The sequence below is a fragment of the Boleophthalmus pectinirostris genome, unplaced genomic scaffold (genome assembly GCF_026225935.1).
Source record: "Boleophthalmus pectinirostris isolate CB_2022bp ecotype Guang Dong unplaced genomic scaffold, ASM2622593v1 HiC_scaffold_3, whole genome shotgun sequence".
NCBI classification, from domain to species: Eukaryota; Metazoa; Chordata; class Actinopteri; order Gobiiformes; family Gobiidae; genus Boleophthalmus; species Boleophthalmus pectinirostris.
Window position 1 is genome coordinate 39895177 of NW_026571299.1, and position 19096 is coordinate 39914272.

The 19096-nt window shown below is 41.5% G+C and overlaps 1 protein-coding gene across 1 annotated transcript; it reads left to right on the plus strand.

Moving 5' to 3' along the window:
- Nucleotides 1-11579: 11579 nt before the first annotated feature.
- Nucleotides 11580-18903, plus strand: elk4 (ETS transcription factor ELK4). Its single transcript, XM_020936818.2, has 6 exons — nucleotides 11580-11770; nucleotides 13056-13268; nucleotides 14158-14934; nucleotides 15007-15234; nucleotides 15913-16032; nucleotides 16106-18903. Exons 2-6 carry the CDS (start codon nucleotides 13062-13064, stop codon nucleotides 16202-16204), a joined length of 1431 nt encoding a protein of 476 aa, XP_020792477.1. The 5' UTR covers nucleotides 11580-11770; nucleotides 13056-13061; the 3' UTR covers nucleotides 16205-18903.
- Nucleotides 18904-19096: the final 193 nt, after the last annotated feature.

Sequence of the window (19096 nt, forward strand, 5' to 3'; positions counted from 1 at the left end):
ATTTTTCAAACTGACTTCTAGTTTACAACAACTTTACAAGATCCACTGTTGGACAAGTGACTTTAAAACTGTAATGTGTGATTTATGACTTGTTACTGTCATTTCAAAGTCATTTGTTACATTACAATATTACTGTATTTAAAATGTAAAACATTACACGACTATTGCAGCACTTTTAATTTACTCTCACCAAAAGAACTGTTAAGATGCTGAACTTTTGCGCCGTATATGGACTAAACCAGGACTGAACCAGGACTAAACCAGGACTAAACCAGAACTGAACCAGGTCCAAACCAGGAATAAACCAGGTCTAAACCAGGACTAAACCAGGTCTATACCAGAACTGAACCAGGACTAAACCAGGTCTAAACCAGGACTAAACCAGAACTGAACCAGGTCCAAACCAGGACTAAACCAGGTCTAAACCAGGACTAAACCAGAACTGAACCAGGTCTAAACCAGGACTAAACCAGGTCTATACCAGAACTGAACCAGGACTAAACCAGAATTGAACCAGGTCTAAACCAGGACTGAACCAGAACTGAACCAGGTCCTACCAGGACTAAACCAGGTCTAAACCAGGACTGAACCAGAACTGAACCAGGTCTAAACCAGGACTAAACCAGGTCTATACCAGAACTGAACCAGGACTAAACCAGAACTGAACCAGGACTAAACCAGAACTGAACCAGGTCTAAACCAGGACTAAACCAGGTCTAAACCAGAACTGAACCAGGTCTAAACCAGGAATAAACCAAGACTAAACCAGGACTGAACCAGAATTGAACCAGGTCTAAACCAGGACTGAACCAGGACTGAACCAGGACTAAACCAGGACTGAACCAGAACTGAACCAGGACTAAACCAGGACTAAACCAAGACTAAACCAGTTTATCTCGGTGGAGCTCGGAGTTCTGCGTCGGTCCTTTCGCTCAGGATCACGGTCTACGCGGGCGAACCTCCGGCGTTTCACCGCTGCTGATATCGCGGTGATTTTAGCAAATTTGTATGAAGAAAAACGAAAAACCCACCATTTCAATCCAGGTTAAAAAAGCACTGTGACGCGCGTTACTGACATATGTACCAAGTAAAATAATACGCGCGCGGAGCAGCACGTCCTGTGCGTGTAGATTTCAGAAAATAGGATCCATCCTATTTTTTGACGCTCTACACGAGCGTAGGCGCGTATCCCCGTCAAAATACACAGAGAGCATGTATCTATTGTTGTATTTGTGCATTTACCATCAGCACATTGTGCTCCCTGGGCAGTTGTGTATCATGTGAAAGAGCCCAGATCCACATACACTGTTAATTAGTGCTTTGAAATTTACTTTTGAAATCCTTGCGTTTGCCGTGGTCAGCCTGTACAGAAGGTAAATACAAGCAGCTAAACGCGCCCAGTCAAGTTTGATTGACTTTCCATTGAGAGACACAAGAGCCTGTATGTTCCGTTAAAGCTGCCGGTGGAGTCGCCTTCGCGTTGACACGCGGCTGTGGTTTCGCGAGGTGAAGCGCGAGCAGATCGTCACTCGTCAAATTCCGACGTTTAACTGAACCCCAACAGTGACGTACGTCGTTCATCACACATAATTTGAACAAATTCACATTCAAGTTCTTGATTTACAAAAGTGTTGCGTTCAGTTCAAAGTTCACTGAAAAATGAACGTGTTCAATGAACGCGTTCTTTTGAACTCGTTCATGCACAACACTGTCTTCAGCTAGAATTAAAATAAAAAAAATAAAAAAATACAAATGGAGTATTTGAAGGCAAGTTAAATAGAATAAATAGGGGGCTATTCAAATACGACGTTCAAACGTAAACATTGCTTATGCTGTTGGCTGCTAATGTTCTTAGCAGCTTGGGCAGTTGACACGTGTCTTAATATCGGACAGAAACTCTTCATCTTCAGACACACAGTAGTATTTCATTAGCAAGGACCATGCCACAACAATGGAATACAATAAAGATATTTATTGACGATGGAGAGATGTGATGGCTGGGAGGATACTCTGGATGGGGGCTCTGTCTCAGGTGGTCAGCCGGACCGATTCAGGACCCACCCTTTGTAGATGATGAGGTCTTCAGGCTGAAGGATGAACGAGAGGTACGGGGTGAGAGGGAGGGGGTCGAGAGAGCAGAGACAGACGGTGTTGTTGCGATAGGCCTGTATAAATAGGGCTTCTGGGTAACTGAAGGTACGGTTGAGCTGAGCTTGGATCACTGGAGAGGAGCAGGCGGAGGTTGAGGCGTGGTCCTACTCCTGAATCTAAGAAGACAACAGACCAGAAGACAATTAAATAGAATACATTTGTTGTCCACCATGAATGCACTTAAAAATGAAATGTGTGTAAGAACAGTGCATTATAGTGCTTACGTTTTAGTGTTTAAGGAAAATGTTCAGGTTTCCCAGGGCCTTGTGTTCACTGTGTTGTGTAGCATTACGGTGTTGGTAACGGATGCCATGCGCCGCTTGGACAGGGCACAACCTGTATGAACGCTGTTGCTCAGCAGAAGTGTGGGCTGAAAAGTGTCCACATCCACTTGGGTAAAGGCATCAACCAATTCTGGAATAAAGACCGAATTGGGGTGCAGGATTACTCTGAGATTATCAGGTCTGAATCGCATACAAGACAGAGGCACCGATAAAGCACGAATATCACTGACACGTTTGGCAGCAGCCTTCCATTTCTGTCCTCCTCTCCACAGTTCTATCTCACAAGAAGAAAAACACACAAACAAATGTACTTCAATAATTTATACTAGAAATATAAAAAGCTTACCTGTTGTGAGTTAGTGACATGGCAGTCCCATCTCAGGACATCAGCAGCCCTCCTGACCCTGCCTGGACCTTGTGCAAAAAACACAAATATTCAATATACTTGGAGGGACAAATACAATCCATAGAACTCTCAAGTGTACCTGTATTTTGTATGACAACATGGAAATAAGCCTCCTCCCTTCACTCCTCCTCTCCACAGCTCTCTCTGTAAAGTTCCATCTCACTGTAAGAAATAAAAGACAAGTAATTGTAATTCAATACTATAAACAAAAAACTTACCTGTACTATATATTCTTTGCTTTTGTTACCTTCAGTGTTTTCCCCTCCTCCTCTCTTTCTGCAGGATCGCACCTGCCTGATGTTGGAAGCTCAAAAGAAAAGAAATAAGTATTATTTTTCTGTAAAGTAATGTGGTAATAATGAATCAATACTCACCATTCTGTCCAATATATTTGTCATATACTCCTGTATTTAAGTCCCAAACAACAGGAAAAATGTGTGGTGTCATTCAGTTGCCAGACGTGTTGCTTTGGTTCAGCACACAGGTCCTCATGCAGAATATAGAGCACATAGGCCATGGTGCTTTGTCTCTTGAGCTGGACACACAACCGTCCCACCTCAGGACCTGAGCCTGGACCTCAGGCAGACTCTGGGAACACAGAAAAAAACAAAAAAACAAAACACAAATATTTAATATACTTAGAGAGACAAATGCAATTCATTGTTGTCGACAATGTACCTGTATTTTGTATAACATGGATAGAAGCCTCCTCCTCTACTCCTCCTTTCCACAGCCTGCAGTCTAAAGTTCCATCTCACTGTAAGAAAAAAAACAAGAAATAAATGTATTGTACTTCAACAACTTCATACTGTAAATTTATATAAAAACTTACCTGTACTGTATATTTTTTGTTTGCCACTTTGAGGGGCTGTTACTCGGGGATACAGGGGACATCAGAGGTGTTTCCTGCAGGTTGGTGGACAGCACACGGGTCGTCACGGAGAAGCATGGAGAGAACACAGGCCATGGTGCTTTGTCTCTTGAGCTGGACACGCGACAGTCCCACCTCAGGACCTCAGCAGCCCTCCTGACCGAGCCCGGACCTGGGGGAGGACTCTGGAACAAGAGGCCCTGTGCATATCTTGATTTCCCATTGAATCCTCAAATGTCCAAAAGAGCCAGACATACTGTATGATCTTGTGTTCTTTTCACATTGGCTTCTTTGCTTTGACATGTCTCCCATTTCCGTCCCTATGAAAACCAAACGCAAACGTACAATATAGTCGGAGGAGGGACAAATACAATTCATAGTCGTCTCCAGTGTACCTGTATTCTGTATGACAATATGGATTTAAGCCTCCTCCTCCACTCCTCCTCTCCACAGTCTGCACTGTAAAGGCCCATCTCACTGGAAGAAAAACAGAAAAATAAATGTAATGTACTTCAATAATTTAATACTATCATTATAAAAACTTACCTGTACTGTATATTGTTTTTATCACTCCAACATTTTCCTCATCCCTTTTCACGTTTTCCCACTGTTTGTTTTTCCTTTATCCATGGAGAAGGGGCAAGAGCCTAGCTAAGGAGCTTAAAATGAAATCTAAAAATGTTCACAATAAAACTAAAACACACAGTTCACACTAAAACACACAGCAAACTATTTACAACATAAAAATTACAACACACAAAACCTATCTAAAAATGTTCACACTAAAACACACAGCAAACTATTTACAACATAAAAATCACACCACACAAAACCTATCTAAAAATGTTCACATTAAAACACACAGCAAACTATTTACAACATAGAAATCACACCACACAAACCTATTTAAAAATTGTTCACACCAAACTATTTACAGCATAATAATAATGTTTTTTTGTTTTGTTGTTTGCATTTGCTGGTTAACAAGTGATGCGTCACCCTTAACAGCAAGACTCCAGATCCTCTTCTGTGACTGAAACACAAACAGAAAGAGGATCAGTTCTTAAAATAAAAGGAGTACTTGTGTCTTTGAGCAGTAAATGGCCCCTGTGGCTCACTTGACCTTGTCCTGTCCTTCCAGTCCTTCTTGCGCTCCTGCAGGTAGTCCTCCATCTGCACCACCCAGTCCGGCCTAGGTCCAGGGAACAGGCGGGCAGCGTCCAGCTCCAGCAGCGGGAGAAGAGGGGCAGGGGCAGGAGAAGAGGAGGAAAGCCTCGGAACCTTCGCGGGGCGAGCGGGCTCGGCACGATCGGGGCGCTTCCGAGGCAGAGGAGCACAGTGAGGACGCCTGAAACCAGAAAGCACAGCGTCAGGGCGAGGGATTATCTGAAGGCCCCTGACGGCAGCAGCGGGCACAGGGCGGTCGGCAGCAGCGGGCACAGGGCGGCGGGCAGCGGCGGTGGGCACAGGGCGGCGGGCAGCGGCGGCGGGCGCAGGGCGGCGGGCAGCGGCGGCGGGTGCAGGGAGGCGGGCAGCGGCGGGCGCAGGGCGGCGGGCAGCGGTGGGCGCAGGGCAGCGGGCAGCGGCGGCGGGTGCAGGGCGGCAGGCAGTGGCGGGCGCAGGGCAGCGGGCAGCAGCGGCGGCGGGCGCAGGGGGGCGGGCAGCAGCGGTGGGCGTAGGGCGCACGGCAGCAGCGGGAGCAGCAGGCACAGACCTAGGGGGTAACACAGGGTCACTAAAAACAAAGGAAGAAGGCAGGACAGAAAAGCTGAGCTGAGGAGTAGGAGGAGGCATTGTGGAGGCAGGAGTTTGTAATGTTTGTGTGTCTGTGTGTGTGTGTGTGTGTGTGTGTGTGCGTGTGTGTGAGGACTCAGAGCAAGAGCCGGGGTCCTGTGCAGGACGTCTGGACGCCTGATGGATCACCGGGCCAAGGACCACACGGATCTGTGGAGAGGAATAGAATGTGTCAAACACCAGTGCTACCAGAGCTCACTTCTTAAAACCAGAGTTGAGAACATAAAGAGTTCAATTAACACTCGACATGGGGCCATATTCAAATTTGGTGTTGCAATTATTATGGCGAAAATAACTGTGATTAATGATTATATCATGATAATTATTCAAGCTGCTGACAGTTAAAACAACTTATATTTACATATTTAAACAACTGTACTTCGTTATAAATAAAAAGTATTAAAAGTATTAGTAATAAAGTATTAAAAGTAGTAGACTATATTATGATTAAACTTAGGTAAATATGACTTTAAGCTCTTTTTTGTTTGTTGTATAGACAACTTCTAAGACCCCAACTGATTGAAGATCACTTAAACCAATCTATGAACATACCCATTCATTTGGGGACTATTCAAGAAATGGTGCATCTTTAATTTAGCTTCAACATATGCTTTCATTTGACATGTGGAACTTGTCATGTAAGTTATACCATTTATACTGTCAACCTGTGAAGGAAATTCTATTGAAAATTCAAGACTTGTCAGTACACTTAGTAGGATTTGGGATCTAAATTCTGGGTATGGGCAGATTTTAATTGAACAATACAGTGGACTGTAGGGATTGCAAGGTGATGTGTAATCTTATTTTGTCAGAGTCCAAGAAAATCAGGTGTATCTTTAAAAAAGAATTTTAGCCTGAACCATTTGGGAAAAGGCCTGCATGCTTCACTATAATGTTCCAATAAAAGGAGCAGGAGTCTTCCTCTAGTACCTCAATACATGTTTTATTTGCTAAGGTTGCTTTTCTACATGTATCGTCTCACTATAGTCACCCTATTATTAGACTCTAGTTGGAGTCAATGGTCAGTTAAGTGACCGCTGGAACCTAACTCATTCTAGGTGGAGTCAGTAGAAAAACCATGACACTACAGCAGATATTTAGGAGATTAGAAGCACAAGAGCTCACATTTCTTGGAATACATATACCATAAACATGACCTAGACATTGATAAAGGGGCATCTGCTGAGCTAATGATTGCTTTTTCAGTAACACGATGAAAACCCGTAAGGCCTATGAACCAGGAAAGTGACAAACCTCACGTGTTCCTCAGAAACGTCTCGTAGTCCGATGCAGAAGGTTGTCAGCCAAAGTCTGGGTGAAAATCTGTCGGACTTGTGCCTCTTCTTTTCAGAAATCGTCGATTTAAGTTCAGATACAAATTTTCGATCACAGCCAAGGTTTGCAAAGTTTGCAAGAGAGCGCGCATCAGTCAAAAGATGCACTTGGCAACAGCAGCGTGTATCAGTCAAAAGATGCACTTGGCAACAGCAGCGCCGTGCGTGCTGACGGCACAACGCTTACGTACAACGCTTATGTACATCTGTGCAGTGCGTGCTTCTTCTTCTACTCAATTACAAACTCAAAAGATCCACTTACCAGAAGTCAAGGTGTATGTCCAAACTTAAAACTTCTAACAAAAATGTAGTGAATCCACATAGAACAGTATGCGCAAAGTACTAAATACACTACTAGATAGATAAATACACTAGCTAGATGGCTACTTTAGCAAAGCTAAGCTAAGGCGCTCTGCTCCCGTTCGTCCTGTCCCACTGTCACTGCGCTTGTCTCTGCAGAGCTGCTCTTCTGTCTGGATCATGTCAGTAGATCGCACCAATACTTCTGCCCCACTGAACATTTAAAACAGTAACTGAGCAGCAGAAAGAAAGTTTGGAGTGAAGAGAAACTTGTGAGGGACTGGCTAAAGGCGGGGATGGAGAACACAGCTTCTCGGCAACCCGGAGGATGCACCGTGCAACTTTCCTGGAAGTCATTGGATGGATCGATAACGCCTGAACTTCACTGACAACCGAAACCATCCTGTCGGGATTCAGAAAGGCTGGAATAATTCTAACTGGAACTGGTGCTGAGTCTGATGGCAGCTACACAGAAGAGGAAGCGGCGCTCTGTTTACTCATGGATCTATTAAAATAATTTACCTCTGGATGTTGCAGAGTCTCTCAGAAGTGACAGGGAGGGTGAAGAATTCAGTGGATTTAGATCAGGGGTCTCAGACTCGCGGCCCTCGGAAGGATTTTTTGTGGCCCTCCACTTAATTCCAAAGAATAATGTCAGTGTGGCCCGCGGTAGATGTACGCACAATCCCACCCCCCCTACTGCGGGCTGCACTGACAGATGCAGCTGCAATCGGATTCACAACAACAGATTATTAACGCAGTTTATATCCCAAAACTCAACTTACAGCAGTTGTGAAGCAATGAGTCTAAGTGGATCTGTTAATAGGAGTACAGTGCACATACGGCGTCACCTAAGAACCAAAACAAACCACACATGGTGGTACACGTGTGCACACTTCACTTTATGCTCCCACAACAACAGTATCAGAGCACAGAGGAGGTGCTGACAGAATTCCCCTGTTCATAAGTATGGGACCATTATTGGAGGGGCTAATAAGAAATAAAAAGACTTTGACAGTCTGTTTACCTGCTCAACACTTGGTGTGTAACTTGCTGGCAACCCGATGACCAAACTCCACATATGTGTCGCCGAAATGGCGATTGCCATTAAATTATTTGGTTAATTAAAGCCTAAAATAACAAATGCTGGTTCCTACATGGGGAACACCGGGACCTCTGTGCAGGTCCTGAACAGACGTACACACCCCCAATTTTGACTCACTCTGGAGCCACGTTCGCACGTACTTGGTCTGATCTTCGTGTGTTACATTCTCTGTATTGGCCATTGTTGGTAAAATAATCGAAAATGAATCGCGGCTGCGTCTGGACAACAATCTGTTACTGCGCTGGAATCATACAGCGCGTTATTTCAGGCAAAGGAGACGCGTTTCTCCCATGATGCATTTCGAATAGTTCGTTTGGACCTGCTGTCTATGGTTTGGACCCGGGTTCGCGTTCACACCAGAAGAACCGCACCAAAGTTGGTCATTTGGTGCGGATTCAAGCGAACCGAGACCACTTCTTTTTTGAGGTCTCGGTCTGCTTGAGTTGGTCCGGGTCAGAGTCCGATTGACGCTTTCACACCAACGCAAACAAACCGAACTAACCACTTTTGGTTCGAATGGACCGTTTGGTGCAACAAATACTGTCGGCTTGAAAGGCAAGGCAAGGCAAGGTAAGTTTATTTGTACAGCACAATTCGTACACAAAATAATTCAAAGTGCTTTACAGAATAAGAAATACATTAAAATCATAATAAAAACAAACCAAAACATAAATAATCATGAAGATTAAAATGAAAAAAGAGAGACATAAATTGGAGAGAAGAGTGCGGAATGAAAACCTTTCAGTTATTTGCACAGTTAAACAGAAATGTTTTGAGCCTGGATTTAAACAGCGTCACAGAAGAGTCTGTCTCACATGTTCAGACTGTTCCAGGTTTTAGCTGCATGAACCTGAAACTCTGACTCCCCTTGTTTAGTCGTGACTCTGGGCACCAGCAGGAGGTGGGTCCCTGAGCTCCTCAGAGTGTGAGATGGTTCATATGACACTAACATATCACAGATGTACTTTGGTGCTCGGCCATGGAGAGACTTGTACACAAGCAGAGCTGCTTTAAAGTCTCTGAGGCACAGGAAGCCAGTGCAGAGACCTGAGCACAGGACTTATGTGCTTGTACTTCCTAGTTCGAGTAAGGACCCAAGCTGCAGCGTTCTGGATGTTCTGCAGCGTCTCACAGCTCGTTTGGAGAGACCAGTGAGCAGACCATTACAGTATCTAACCTACTGGAGACAAACGCATGGATAAGTTTCTCCAAGTCTGATTTAGACAGTAAACCTTTGATTTGAACTTTGATGTTTTTTAGATAAAAGGCTGCAGATGTTATTGATTTGATGTGGCTGTTAAAGTTCAAGTCTGAGTCCATTATTACCCCTAGATTTCTTGCCTGATTTGAAGGTTTTAGAGAAAGAGACTGGAGGTGACTGCTGACACTGTCCCTTTGTTTCTGTGGACCAAACACTATGACTTCAGTCTTGTCAGAGTTTAGCTGGAGAAAGTTGTTTTGCATCCACACACTGATCTGTTGGATGCAGTGACCAAGTGAGTCCACTGGTCCATAGTCTCCTGCTGCCAGAGAGACGTAGATCTGAGTGTCGTCTGCATAATTGTGGTAGGACATGTTATTATTAACTGGCCTAATGGCAGCATGTAGCTAAAGCACCTAATACAAGTCAAGGCTCACTGATGAGCATCTTCAATCTATCCTGAGGTTCTCATATGCTTCCTCCTGCAAGCCAAATATCTCTCAGCTGTGCAAGATGAAGCGTAGCCAGGTTTCAACCAGCAAGAAGTAGACAAAAGAAGAAGAGTAGACGTATTAGTTTAAACTTACGTTCTGAATACATTTTCATGGTCTGAACTGTTATTATAGATTAAGAAAGTGTGTTGCGTGTTGTTCATTCTCTCTCTTTTTTTCCGTGCAACCGCTATTTATCGAATACTCAATGTGGCCCAGCCTCACTCAGACTTTATCTAATGGCCCCCAGGTAATTTGAGTTTGAGACCCCTGCTTTAGAGAATATGATGCCATGTCACTGTCTTAGATGAAGGGCAAGAGTCTGTTCACTCTAATGATAACATCTTCTCTTAATTAAAAAAAAAAAAAAAAAAATCCACAAATGAATGTTGCCTCAGATTATTTCTATAGACTTTAGACCTCAGAACTTCCAATTTAATTTTAGCTGCCCACATCTGTATGCCTGTTATTGATCTAAATAGTGTGATGTCTTCTGAAAGTTCAGTTTACACGATTTCACAGGCTACTTCAAGGTCACAACATTCCCCCACTGCTCATTTTAATTAAGGTGGAGGTAACTTCAGAATTCTATGTTTAAGTGAACTTCCCTTTGCAGATATATTTTTTTTTCTCTGTAGGTACAGTACTAAACCACACGAAACAAAATCTGACAAAGATCAATTTCTCATTATTGGATAGCATTCAAGCCAAGCATATAAGCCAACTGCACTGTAGTTACGTGGCTGAGGGTTTAAACCTATAGATCGCATAGACTGTAGAATGTAGAACTGTAATCTCAATGAGGCCTAATTGAATTAATTGATTTCAGTCCCCACAATGACACCGGGCGACCACTATTCATGTTACTGAATGTCTGTACAGCGCTAAATGTTGTCTCTTGTCCTGCCAGGGACTTCAGATGGACAATAGCCATCGGGTTAATTCTTACATATTTACATTGTATGTTCATTAATATGCATTCAGTTCAATCTTTATTAAGAACACATGATAACCGGTTCATAGTATTAAAAAAGAAAATAATAATATAAAAAAATAAAATAAAAATATATATATATATATATATATATATATATATATATATATATATATATATATATATATATATATATATATATATATATATATATATATATATATATATATATATATATATATATATAATATATTGTGCACTGCTAAGTTAGCCTATCCAACTCATATGCCATTGGCCTATACTGCCGTCATGTGGTTATTTTAGAAAGTTACAATTCAATGCGGCATCCATTTCTCGAACTTCTTTTTAGCGCTTATTTGTTTGGTGTTCACGCAGGATTTGCCTTGCCCTCCTTCACAGTATTTTCAGTGTTGGGTGTCAACATTCATGCTCCTGCAGAAATTTAGATTTCTGGTGGATGAAAGTTGATTCACGTCGAAGTTAAACACACAGTACTTTTTGTCAGAAATTAAATCACCGTTGAAATCTACGTAAAAAACGATAATGCAACTTTATGAGTAATGACAAACTTTTGGGGTACATTGTATACACCAGTATTGTTGGATAAAAAGTCAAATCAAAACATTCAAGAAACAATGTGAGAGATATGAACGAGGTACAGTGAACGCAGCATAGTTTCCTGTTGAAAGGATTTATCGTCCACAGAAGCCATAGTAGACAGTTTATAATCTGTCCTCCTCAGGTATATGGCTTTAGATGAGAATTTCAAACTTCTTTTATGGACTATGGCATGGTAAAACGGCATTCCAACAATGTGTGGGGAATATACTGAAACTGCTGGACGATTTCGAAGAAATTCAGCGGGCTCTGTGAACGAGGTAGGTTAATATTAGCAAACAAGCTAACGTGAGCTATGGCCACAGCTACCTTCACTTGGCAAACTAACGTCATCGCGTGAACTTGTTGGTCTCTTTGTTGTTTTTGCACAGCATGGATATATATGTTCTTCCGTGGATAAAATTGTAACGTGACTAGTGGCATTTCTAAATCTTAACAGATATGAGGCTCTTCATCAACAAGTGGTCTTACATTTTGTTTATAGTTGGGGCTGCTTGTTGACTGACAGGAGAAATCTATCAAAAGATCAAATGACAACTGCTGAATCGGTCTGGTAGAGGCCATTATACAACTTTGAGTCCTTTACGACCAAGCTTGCTTTATTATGATATGTCCTTGTCGTCTGCTCTTAATGTCACGTCTTGCATAACACGCAAATGTACGCTTTTTACTGGCCACATTTTAGCAGTGTCCTATTTTTTGCGTCGATATTAACGAGCGAGCGTGGGACAGATTGCATGTGGGGGGTGTGTCTGCAGCTTTAGCAGATTTGACGATGATTCAACTCAGATTTACTCATCCCTCAGATAAGAGGCTTAGGCAGAAACACAGAAACACACATGCAAGTGAACTGGGACTGTTCACTGTATTTGCCTTTCATTAGATGACACCTCTAATAATAATATTATTACGATGAGATGTTTCTTATAAAGTCTCTATTCTGCATTAGTTCGTATTTTCTGAGAAAGCTGACACTAATGCATATGACATGTAAATGCAGAATGTTAAAGTTTAAAGGTTTGTATTTTAAGGTGTCTATTTGTCATAGCCACTAGTCACAGTGTGCCTGTTTTGTGTGCCCTAACTGAAAGATGTGAGATGTATTATAAAGTTTAATTACAAGTGTTTTGTGAATAGTTTCTTTAAATCTATTTTACATTTTTGCAATACTTGAACCAAGACATTTAGAGGCATGGTTTAGCACATTTCTGATAGAATTCCTTTATTTTAGTCTCATTATTGACATAAAAATTATATCTAATGTTTGTCAATATTGTCTGATTCTAAACCTAATCTTCTCTGGCCTCACCTCACTGAAAGCCATTGAGTCTGGACTGCCTGGACTGGATGACACTTTTACTGTAAAGGATCTTGATGTTGCTCCAGTTTCCCCTGCCACTAAAAAGGATTCCCCTGTAAAAGAGGGTCTGAAATCTCAGTGGCACTTTTATGGTTAACTGTAGGTCTTTCCCAAATAAAAACAAAACAATTGTAAGTGTTTTAAGCAATGATTTCACATGCCTTTTCTTGCTGTATGTTCCCCAGTGAGACATGGACAACTCTGTCACTCTGTGGCAGTTCCTCCTTCAGCTTCTACTGGATTCCAACAATGAGCAACTCATCTGCTGGACCAATGAGGAAGGGGAGTTCAAACTGCTGCAGGCCGAGGAGGTGGCCCGGCTGTGGGGAGCGCGTAAAAACAAGCCAAATATGAATTATGACAAACTCAGCAGAGCCCTCCGATACTATTACGATAAGGTAAAGAACTTAATTCTTCAGATATAAGGGGCATTCTGTGAAATCAACCCATTTCAGTACAACCTCCTGCCTGATGTGCTTAGATGTCATTCATGTGATGTTGAGATGTTAGAGCTTAATTACTCAAACTTGTCCACATTCTGCAGAAGCCATGGTTTTGGCAGAATTATTCGGCTAAGAGATTCATTTAATTCTTCTTGGTGTTGTTGTGAGGTAGTGTTCTCATAATCAATCAATCATACACAGGTGGCAGTCAGTGCTGTTAAAGGTACAATGACCACATTTGTATAAAATAATAATGAAAATACATATTTTAGCCAGGTATTTGTGCATTATGTACATCTGTAGGCAGCTGGATCCTGACAAGTAAATAGTGTTGCTCACAGTAGCACAGAGCAGAGAGTTAAAGCTGTCTGGTCTCCCACTCAGCTTGTGGTTTGACATGGGCTGAGTCTGACCCTGTGGGCGCTGCTTTGGTATGTTTGGCTTCACCATCAACAACTACTTTGGCTCAGACAGGAAAACAGAGTGGTCCCCCACACTCTCGACTTTTCTGAGCTTCCTTATTAAAGACACCACTGTCTTTTCACTTTTACTTTGATTCTATATTCAGCAGACAGTTTCGCCACACATTCTGTGAGATTTATTTTTAGTTTTAAATCTTGGGATGAAGTAAAGTGCAATGACATTCCTCTAGTTCCTGTAAATTCTTCTGAATTGGATTTTAAAAAATTTACTGGAGTAGAACAACAGTGCAAACTTTTTTAAATGTATGGTATACAAAGTCAGACACAAAAGTTACATAGCTTAAACTTATCCAGTGACTCTGAGTTTATTGCATGGATAGTAAAATGTAACATGCTTTTATTTGTGCTTTATTTTTCTACAGAACATCATAAAGAAGGTGAATGGTCAGAAGTTTGTTTATCGCTTTGTATCATATCCTGACATCCTTAAAGGTGATGGTGCCATGAGAACAGAAGGAGCGGACACAGCTGTGGGGAGCATCACATCACTTTCCAAAAAGAACGATAGCACTGCACAGGAGGTCGACATAACTGACAGAAACAAGGCATCGGTGGGCTCTAGTGCTCTGGCCTCAAGCACCAAGCAGTCAAACCGTAATGACTATATTCACTCAGGCCTGTACACATCCTTTACTCTCAACTCACTGCAAAATCGTTGCCAGCTTTTTAAGTCCATCAAAATAGAGAATCCGGCCGAGAAAATGTCAGAGAAGAGGGGACAGAGCACAGCATCCCCCTGCCAGGATGCCTTATCCCCACCACAGCAACACACCCCTGTCTTGCCCTCTGTCATCAAGTTTGGAAACACGCCACCAAAGCAGTCACCAGGACCACCCCCTGAGGTTGCCATAGAGACAACCCTGATGTCCACCCAAATGGACCCACTCCAGGTTCCACTGCCCAGACAGGAGGACATCAGCGTACACTCCTCCATGCCCCAACAGCCTGTCTATACATTTGAACAGATGCGACCAGCGGACCCTCAGTTTAACATCCCCGACCTGAGCACAACAAGCCCCTCTCCCAACCTGGTGGTGGAGTCCTCTCAAGAGCTGGTCATCGACACGGACATAGATTCAGGGTCCTCCCACCAGGCAGACTCCCAGTCCTTGGAGTGCACCATAAACCAGGCAGAGAAGGCAAGCAATATGCATATGAGTCAGCTGGATTTGTAAGCAGCTGTTGTTTACATGTGTGAATTGTGTTTTCAGGTGGACAACAGCGGAGCTGAGAGCACAGATGAGCACATCCCAGTAGAAATAGACTCAGTGAGCAGCATCAGCACAGTTGCCACTCAGAGCTCAGGAAAGGCCCGGAAGCCACCCAAAATCTTGCAAATAAGCCCGCCCACTCTGCTCGTTACCGCCTCAGATTTCTCCCCTATGAACCTCTGCAGCCCCTCTCTACCCACCGCATCGCTCACACCAGCAATGCTACAGGTAATGTGCTTTATTAGGTCAAGGTAAAGGTCAAGTTTATTATAAACAGAGGCACTGCCCCAAAGTGCTGTTCATTAACCAGCAATACAAGAATAATAATAATTTTTAAAAAAAGGAAACAGGTCAGTGCTAAAATATTAGCACTTAAAATTTAAAATTACATCTAATTATTTTTTTGCATATACAGAAGGATAAAGGTTGTAAAGGTCGTAGATAAAACCAATGCAAAAAATGTTATAATTCTCACACAGCAACATTTGTTTATCATATTATCTATGCAGTGTGAGAATCATGTTTCAATTTGATATTTATTATAAAATTACAAGACTCTAGACTGAAGATCACATTTTTACAAGCTCTTCTTGTGTTATTTCAAATTGATGTTTTTACAGGCATTACACCATTACAAGATACGAACCTGTCACATTTTATGTGATTGTCAGTTAACATATAATCACATAATCCTGCTGAATAATTAAAAAATTAATTCCATTTATTGTATTAACGTGATGTTTATCTCTGCATATCCAGAGATAAACAGAGACAACATCTTATTAGAGATGTAAAGTGGTATGTCTCACATTATCAAAGGTCATCATTTCACTGTGCCATCATTTGATAATGTGATAATGTGATAATGCTCTAGAAACTGCTGATGCTCAATCTTCTATATTGTAGACTCCCACCCTGCTGCTGACCCCAAGCCCTCTTCTGTCCAACATTCACTTCTGGAGCACACTCAGTCCAGTTGCTCCTTTGAGTCCTGCCACACGGCGCCAAGGAGCCCACCTATTCCAAGTCAGTCCTCCTCTTATTTCCACTTAATGTTTTTCATGTCTGATTCTGACTCTTATTTTCCCCACCTTTTCAGTTCCCCTCTGTGCTCACCCCTTCGTTCCAGATCCCCGTTCACAGCCTGGATGGGACCAACACTCCAGGCCCTATCTCTCCAGACCCTCAGAAGACATGAACCAGCTTAACCCAACCAAACCAGAGCTGTGTGCGCCTCATTCCACGGGACACTGGTGCTCTACACACTACACACTATCTGAATCTTTGCAAATGCACACATCTCACAGTTGGATGCTACTAGTTTCTGTATGAACAGTTTCTGTGGATCGATGTCTGGACTTCAGAAGACCCAGACAATAAAGAACAATGTGAGAGGATTTTTATGGCAACTGCTGGACATTAAGCATCTTTCCTTTTTATATTGTTCCTGTTGCTGCCAAAAACACACCTTGTAAAATCGTAGCCACTTTTGTGCTTTTTTAATTTAAAGGGTATAGATGCACCCTTATGATCTGCATGCTTATCTATAGACCTTTTAATTACTTTCTGCCCCCTACGTTAAGCCTTCTCTGCTGCTCTTTAAGGCGATAGCCATACCAAACCTTAACTGTCTTATCGTGACACATGGCCATGAACCATGCTTCTCCTATGCCAATCATTTCAGCCCAATCTTTAGATAAGAGTAGGAAAGACCAGAAAGCATTTGTCATTGTACCAGAGGAATGTAAATGCATGTATTACAGAGAAGCCATAGTTTTTATCTGCAGGCAACATGTAGTCTAAGAATCGTCAAGTTTAACGTACTTTATTTAAAGCTTCAATCCAACCCCAAGTTCCACTAAGTGGACTTGTGTAATAGGTTAAGTCGGAAGAATAGTATTGACCTCAGATAAACAAAACATGCAGTAACCATGACTGTCAGTAGACTACTGTAAACTTCAAATGATAAGGTCACTTTGCATTAGTGCAGTACTCAAGTACTTACAGAAATGCATTTAAACATTCCAATACGAATCAAACCTTATTTTTAAAATTTCACTTGATGGAGACAGGCCTTAGAAGCCAGTCAACTTTCAACCTTTTTAAAATATGATAGACCTTTTAGAGCCATGTATGTGTTTTGCACACAAAATTATAGAACGGTTTAGTGACAGAAGTAATAGACAGATGTTTTTTTCATTAGCCTTCTATCAGCAGGAAAGTTGTGATGATTTTTGAAATGATTTTTGAAGCCATAAGAGGGAGGCTGCAGCATCTATGCTATAGAATATACCAATTAATGTTTACATGAAACTTGGAGTGTAATGCCAAGTCCTTACCCAGGGATGAATGACCAGCCAATTGCTAATCAACCACGACATTGCCCCTTTGGAGCCAAAAGTCACAGTACATTGTGCCTTACCATAGCCATGCCCACCTCTATCAGTAGAAAATGTGATTTACATGTAAACAGCATCTCTGCAAAGGTCTATGATCCTTGATTCACTTTTGATGCTTTGGTGCAAAACCTCAAAGTGTGCACTGTATGTGCTGTGCATCTTTGGGATGCAATCTATATTTCATTTACCGCCACAGTTGTGGAGGTCTTTTCAAACACCAGTGAACTAAAACATAATTTGCTTAGACACATTAATCTTTTGTTCTCATACCTATCGTACATCTATAGTTAACGCTATACATAATGTTCTGATTGATAATTGCCAGTTGCCTGTCTTTGTTCCTCTGTTCGTTGAATAGATTTCTGTTAGATGGAAGTCTGATTATGTTTTAGTGCCTAGGTGTTCAGACAATTTGCATACTTTGTACTTGGCATTGTGGGAAATATGCACAGCATGTAAAATGTTTCACCTTTAAAGGTGGCAGCCACGTCTCTTTCCAGCCAGCTCCTAAATGTTTGTGATAACTTGTGATAAAGTGTATAAATATCAATATATCTATAATAATCTTTTAATCATTTATGTGTAATGCTTTTCTTGTAATGCCATTAGAGTTTTGAGATTAATTTCTATTTTTGTAATGAACATATAGTTAGATTAGTTAGTTATTTTGGGTTGTCTGATCTCATGCTTTAGTTGTGCATGTTTGTTTTATGACAAGTTCTCTGAGGAGTGGCTGCGCTGTGGGAAATCAAAGCCTTATGGGACATTCAGAATCTATGTTTTGTATGTAATGTGTTTTGATATTCTGTGTCAATATTGTAAAAGCAGATGTTGTGATATGACGTTTGCACTCTTTTGGGGTTCCTGTAACAATTTGATTCACTCTTTTTGCAATTCAAATGTTTGATAAAATGTGTGTATATTTTCCCAAAGGGGGATAATGCCTAGCACTTAGTATTTTTTGTAAAAAAAAAAATATATATATATATATATATATATATATTCAACCTGTGTGTGTGTTTAATAACATACAGACTTTGTAATCAGGCACTATGCTGCAAAGTAATCAAAGTTTATTCAGGATGAGTCCAATATAATTGGCAGCTCTTATTTTTTCTTATTATTTTAAAATGTATTATAGGAAATAATATAGGAATAATGAACCCATAGCCTTTTTAATGCAACAAACAGTCTTCTACAGTTTCTGTTGGACAGGTTGTGGTTAAATATATATTAAAAATCATCATGATTTATTCATAATTTGTTCAAGTATATGAACAGTGGGAAATATTACTAAATCTTTGTAAGGGGCTCCTCATTTCCTCTGTCATTTGTATCTTGTTCCTCTTTGACCTCATCTTGACATGTAAAAACTTATTTGTTGCTTGGTTTAAAATGTTCTCTGTTTAATGCTTTTTCCAAATGTTTACATGCTGCTTGTCTTAAGTGGCATTTTGGTGTAGGAGAAGAGACCAACAATAAAACATATCTAACTCTACTCACAGCATCGTTTCATGAGTCATGGGGCAGCAGGGGCTCAACTGTGGTGCAGTACAACCAGATTATGCCATTGTGTCTTTGGGCAATACAGTGCTCCCGTCTTGCATTCTACTAACTTGCTGTCAAGCTGTAACTGATGATCGCAGGGGCTAAATTCCCGATTTGTAGTCACATTTCACGTCTTGTCAGTC

Excerpts from the sequence above, each read along its gene's own strand:
- elk4 (XM_020936818.2), top strand. The coding sequence starts at position 13,062 with ATGGACAACTCTGTCACTCTGTGGCAGTTCCTCCTTCAGCTTCTACTG. Across the intron at positions 13,269-14,157 it reads TCCGATACTATTACGATAAG|AACATCATAAAGAAGGTGAA; the intron begins GTAAAGAACTTA and ends ATTTTTCTACAG. Across the intron at positions 14,935-15,006 it reads CCATAAACCAGGCAGAGAAG|GTGGACAACAGCGGAGCTGA; the intron begins GCAAGCAATATG and ends TTGTGTTTTCAG.